The following is a 5835-nucleotide window of genomic DNA, read 5'->3' as shown; positions in this document are numbered from 1 at the left end:
CTCTGGGCCTGGGCGCTGTCCCTCAGCTCTTCAGCTCAAGGCTAGCGCTCTACCACTTGAGTCACAGCACCACTTCTGGGTTTTTTCTTTTTGCTTATGTGGTGCTGAGGAATTGAACCCAGGGCCTCAGGCATGCAAGGCAAGCGCTCTACCACTGAGCCAACTTCCCAGCCCCTAATGAGTACATTTCTTACCAAGTATTATAGCCTCCTTCTTTGTTTCCCCTTCCCATCCCTTCCCATCCTCTCCCCCCCCCCACCTAATCCTCCCTGCTTCCCCCCCATCTATGGGAAGTTTTTATTTTTTATTGTTATTATAAAAGGTGATGTACAGAGGGGTTACTGTTAAATAAGTCACGTAATAGTAAGTACATTTTTTGGGGGGGGGGTCCAGTTGTGGGGGCTGAACTCTGGGCCTGGGCGCTGTCCCTCAGCTCTTCAGCTCAAGGCTAGCGCTCTACCACTTGAGCCACAACGCCACTTCTGGCTTTTTATTTCCTGCTTATGTGGTGCTGAGTAATTGAACCCAGGGCCTCAGGCATGCGAGGCAAGCACTCTACCACTGAACCACCTTCCCAGCCCCTAAGTACATTTTTTTAAGACAATGTCACCCCTTTCCCTTGTTCTCTCTCTATGGGAAGTTTTACCAGAGGTCTTAACTTAGTTTCCCACTTGGTTACATATAGAAGAAGCCTGGAATGATATGAAAAGGAGATTCTTTCCCTCCCTGCTCTGCTGTGGGAAGGGAATTCCATTCCACAGATACTAAAAGAGCAAGCTGAATAGCAAAATGACATTCAAACCCTGCTCTCAAAATTGTCCAATTCAGCCCAGGACTGACTCTTATCACCAATAAACTACTAGAAAACTGGAAGTGACTTTATGGCTCAAGGGTGTAGAGCAGTTGCCTTGAGCTGAATAGCTGAGGGAGAGCACCCAGGCTCAGAGTTCAAGTCCCACAACTGACAAAAAAAATTGTCCAGTTTGGCAGACATGATAGGAAGTAGATATTGACAGGCACATGGGCACAGTAATGTCAAGCAAAAGTTATCAGGAAAGAGAATAGGACTTATTTTGTATGTGACTGTACTAGTGCTTGTATTGGGACCCTAAGCACTGACTGTCCCTTAGCTTTTTTGCTCAAGGTTGGTGCTCTGCTACTTGAGTCACAGCTCCATTTTCCAGCTTTTGGGTGATTAATTGGAGATAAGAGTCTCATGGAGTTTCCTGCCTGGGCTGGCTTTGCACCATGATTCAAAACTTTTGTTTGTTTGCTTGTTTTTTTGTTTGTTTTTTTTTGGGGGTCCGGTCGTGGGGCCTGAACTCTGGGCCTGGGCACTATCCCTCAGCTCTTCAGCTCAAGACTAGTGCTCTACCACTTGAGCCACAGCACCACTTCTGGCTTTTTTCTTTTTGCTTATGTGGTACTGAGAAATCGAACCCAGGGCCTCAGGCATGCAAGGCAAGCGCTCTACCACTGAGCCACCTTCCCAGCCCAACTTTTTTTTTTGCTAGTCCTGGGGCTTGAACTCAGGGCCTGGGCACTGTCCCTGAGCTTCTTTGTGCTCAAGGCTAGAACTTTACCACTTCAGCCATAGTACCACTTCTGGCTTTTTCTGTTTATGTGGTACTGAGGGATTAAACCCAGGGCTTCTCGCATGCAAGGCAAGCACTAGACCACTAAGCCACATTCCCAGCCCCTCAAAACTTTTGAATACTGAGATGGTACTAGATCTTATGCACTTAGAGGAACTTAGAGAGATCCCAGAAGGCCCTGGGATCAGCTGAGATGAGGCAAAGGAGGCAAGTGATGTTTTGTTGAAGACATCATTTTAAAGAAGGTCCAAAGGCTAGAGATGGGAATGGGGATCAGACATCATGGCATTCTAAGGAAATGTGGCTGGGGAGACATATCTATAGAGGAGATTCGTGGGAGCCCTAGAAGTGGAAGGAATGAGGGAAGAACATACAGAGAATTTCTCATTTGCCTTTTTTCACCCACAGGTGCTACAAGATCTCAAGAAGTTCAGAAAGTTGGTGAATCCCTACCATCTGTTCCTCTATTACCGGCTGCTCCAGAACCTTCTGCTCTGCAATCAGCACAGAGATCTCCAGACCTCCCCAGATCTCCAGAAAGCCAGAAGCCCAAACGCCACTGTAGCACCACCCGCAGCTCCAAGCCAGTTCACAATCCTGAAACCACAGGCCACAAAAATGCAACAATTCATCATAACACTTCTGAACAAAACATCAGTAGCCAAGGACAAGACCCAATGAGCCGCAGTGGACGCTCTATCAATCATGCTACCTCCCCTACCACCCGGAAGTCACCACCTGGTGAAAAACATCCAACCTCAGCACCCAGGGGCAAAACAACTTGTAAAACCACAAGAAGTACATCAAGAGCAACGAGAAGCTCAGGTACAACTGTAAGACCTGTGGAAAAGACCATTACGAATTCACATAATAACAGAATCACCTCACATATGACTACAACTTCTTCTCACAATTCAGTCAATTCAGAGATTAACATGAAGATATCACATAGGACTCCAAGAACCCCAGGAAAATCAGAAGTTGCTAAAGATGACAGGACTACAAGTGCCTCAGACAGGCCTCTCATAAGGACTACAGAACCCATCAAAAAGACCACATCAGCCAATGAGAAGGTCACAGGAAGCCATTCAATAACTACAAGGCATGTAGAAAGGGTCACATTGGCTGATGAGACCACAAGAGTGCCTACAGTGCCTACAGTGGAGCATGAAGGAGAGACTACATTGGCTGGTGAGACCACAAAAGCCCACCCAATGCCTACGGTGAAGCATGAAAGAGAGACTACATTGGCTGGTGAGACCTCAAGAGCCCACCCAGTGCCTACAGTAGAGCATGAAGGAGAGACCACATTGGCTGATGAGACTACAAGAACCCATGCAATGCCTGTAGAGCATGGAGGAAAGACCACGTTGACCCATGAGAAGATCACACATGTCTCAGAAAATTCTACAGCATATCCAGAAGAGATGACAACCCCAGAGAAAGCTACAAGAATCATAGAAAATCCTACCATATACCCAAAGAACACCACACTAACCACAAAGATGGTAAAAACCTCATTAAACTCCACAGAAAACCCAGGAAAAACAGAAGTCACAGAAACTACAAGGCCTCCAGTCAAGATTACAGGAGACAAATCCAGCCCTACTACCTGTCTTTACGTCAACAACACTGAGATTACCCATCAAGGACTCATTGGTTCTTCAGAACTTACCACAAGCTCCATCCTTTCAAAAACCCCAGACAACCAGAGCCTTCCATACCCCAATATCGATGGCTCGCAGGGAGGTCTCCATGCTGGAGTGACAAGGGAGAATGATTCATTCCCTGCATGGGCAATAGTTATTGTGGTCCTAGTGGCTGTGATTCTCCTGTTGGTATTCCTTGGCCTGGTCTTCATGGTAAGGAACAAGGGTGGCTCAGAGACATGAGCCCATGAGATAGGTAGTTAAGGAGAGGTTAGGGGGTCAGAGCTAGAATAATAACGTTAGGAAAAGGGACATCGTGGAGGTGGAATGTGATAAAAGTGAAATAGTGAAAACTAAGCAGGACGTGATAAAATAGATGAAATGAAAAGAGTTGGAATTGATCTGTGACTGAGATTTTAAAAAGCGGGGGAAAAAAGTTGGGGGGGGTCAGCAGGAGTCTGTGAGGATAAAGGGTATAAAGACAAGTAAAATACAACAGAGTAGAGGGCTAAGATCGAATTTGGCACTGGGAGTATTGGATCTGGGGCTGGAATGATTATACAAGCTGGTTGGAATCTTTGGAAAGGAGCAAACCAAGGGTACAGAATTAAGAATTAAGAGCCTGAATTGTGGACATTAAGCAAAGCAAATGTCATGACAGGTGCCATTCTCATTTCTTTCTCATCTCAATCTCAGGTCTCCTGTATGACTCGGGCACGCCATACACTGACCCGGAATGCTGAGGACAATGACCCAGAGGACAATGAGGGGCCCAATTCCTACCCTGTCTACCTGATGGAGCAGCAGAACTTGCAAATGAGCCAAATCCCTTCCCCACAGTGATCTTTTAGAAGGCATATATCCCCAGCTCTTCCAGGCTCTACTCCTTTCCTGAATGATGAAGTAGATTCACAATTTTTATTTCTTGGACTCCAAAAGGCTAATGAATACTAGTAGTATAGTTGACAGCATTAAGCCTCCTCCAGAGAATGTGGTGGTAACAAGAAGGTGCAAGTTTCCAAGTAAAAGAAGGAAGAACAGTACAAGCAAGTGTTTTCTGTAGAAGGTGGTGATCTGAGAATGAGAAGGTGTTTCATGGATATTTGGGGTAAGGACCAATACAGTACACTGAGTCCTGGAAGGGGTATGGAGGGAGTCATAGGAGTCTAAGAAGGCAATGCTCCAAAGTGACTTGTGAGTCAGAGGTCTTGGGAATCAGAGAGAATGACAGAGCCCTGGCATTTCAAATCAAATACACCCCTCACCAGGATACTTACCTTTTTTTTTTTTGTCAGTCATGGGCTTGAACTCTGGAACCTGGGCACTGTCTCTGAGCTCTTCAGCTCAAATCAAATAGTGCACTTCCGGTTTTCTGGTAGTTAACTGGAGATAAGAGTCTCATGGACTTTCCTGCCCAGTCTGGCTTTGAACTGTGATCCTCAGATCTCAGCCTCCTGAGTAGCTAGGATTACAGGCATGAGCCACCAATGCCTGGTGCCCTTCTTTTTTTAATGAAGGAAAAAATAAATTCTAAGAAGCAAAGAAGATTTACAGTATTTTCTTCTCTACTCTCTTCCCTCTCCCTCCTGAACTCCTGAATCCCTTAGTTTTCCCTCCATGTCTATAGTGGGCTTCCTGTAGGTTTGGATGGCACACAGGGAGTGGATTTCTGCTTGGCCTACAGCCTCATGCACGCAGCCCCATCCCAGACCTTTCCTGATGGTGCCCCCACTCAGATCCTATTCTCCTGTCTCTTCTAGCAGAAGCCAGTTCTGACTTGATCTTGCAAGTCCCCCAGTTTCTCTACTCCCTGGTCCTCTCTCCTCACATCTTCCCCAATGTTCTGGTTTTCTCCTTGTAGGCATTTCATCTGTGAGTGCCTTCTGGATTTTCTCTCCCAACACATTATAGCCTTTTTACCTACTACTGATTGGGGAAGCAGGCCGGAGTTGGGGGACAGGGTAGAGGGAGGACAGTGCACAAATACAGTTCCTTTTTATCATCAGTGTTTTTATAATAAACTATAACATTTATAAAGAAAAGACTCAGAGGACTATCAGGAGAATTGACTGGTGTTCTTGGCTCTGGCTGTGACCTTCTTGATGATCCCTGGGGAGGAGGGGCTGACGCCCAGGACAGGGATTCTTTGGGGCAACAAGAGAGGGGAATTTCAATTTCTGTTGTTTCTAAAATGGCTGTTTCTGGATCTAGATTTTTTTTTTAATTTAGTTCAACTTTTTTTTTTTTGGGGGGGGGGCGGTCCTAAGACTTGAACTCTGAACCAGAGTGCTGTCCCTAAGATTCTTTTTCTCAAGGCTAGCACTCTATACCACTTGAGCGTCAGCACCACTTCCAGCTTTTTCTGAGTAGTTTATTGGAGATAAGAATCTCACCAAGGGCTAGGAAGGTGGCTCAGTGGTAGAGCACTTGCCTTGAATGCCTGAGGCCCTGGGTTCGATTCCTCAGCACCACATAAGCAAAAAGAAAAATCCGGAAGTGACGCTGGGGCTCAAGTGGTAGAGCGCTAGCCTTGAGCTGAAGAGCTGAGGGACAGTGCCCAGGCCCAGAGTTCAGGCCCCACAACTGGACCA

At 46.3% G+C, this 5835-nt stretch overlaps 1 protein-coding gene across 1 annotated transcript in view; it reads left to right on the top strand.

Moving 5' to 3' along the window:
- The window catches only part of Dpcr1 (diffuse panbronchiolitis critical region 1), a 7311-nt gene extending 3224 nt beyond the window's left edge, over nt 1-4087 (top strand). The window contains exons 2-4 of the mRNA XM_013031107.1: nt 2100-2336; nt 2514-3457; nt 3941-4087. Of these exons, the coding sequence (XP_012886561.1) occupies nt 2100-2336; nt 2514-3457; nt 3941-4087 (1328 nt within the window). The remainder of the gene's footprint in view (nt 1-2099; nt 2337-2513; nt 3458-3940) is intronic.
- Nucleotides 4088-5835: the final 1748 nt, after the last annotated feature.

This window comes from Dipodomys ordii, unplaced genomic scaffold (assembly GCF_000151885.1).
Source record: "Dipodomys ordii isolate 6190 unplaced genomic scaffold, Dord_2.0 Scaffold138, whole genome shotgun sequence".
Classification (NCBI taxonomy): Eukaryota; Metazoa; Chordata; class Mammalia; order Rodentia; family Heteromyidae; genus Dipodomys; species Dipodomys ordii.
This window is presented reverse-complemented; position numbering and strand designations above follow the sequence as displayed.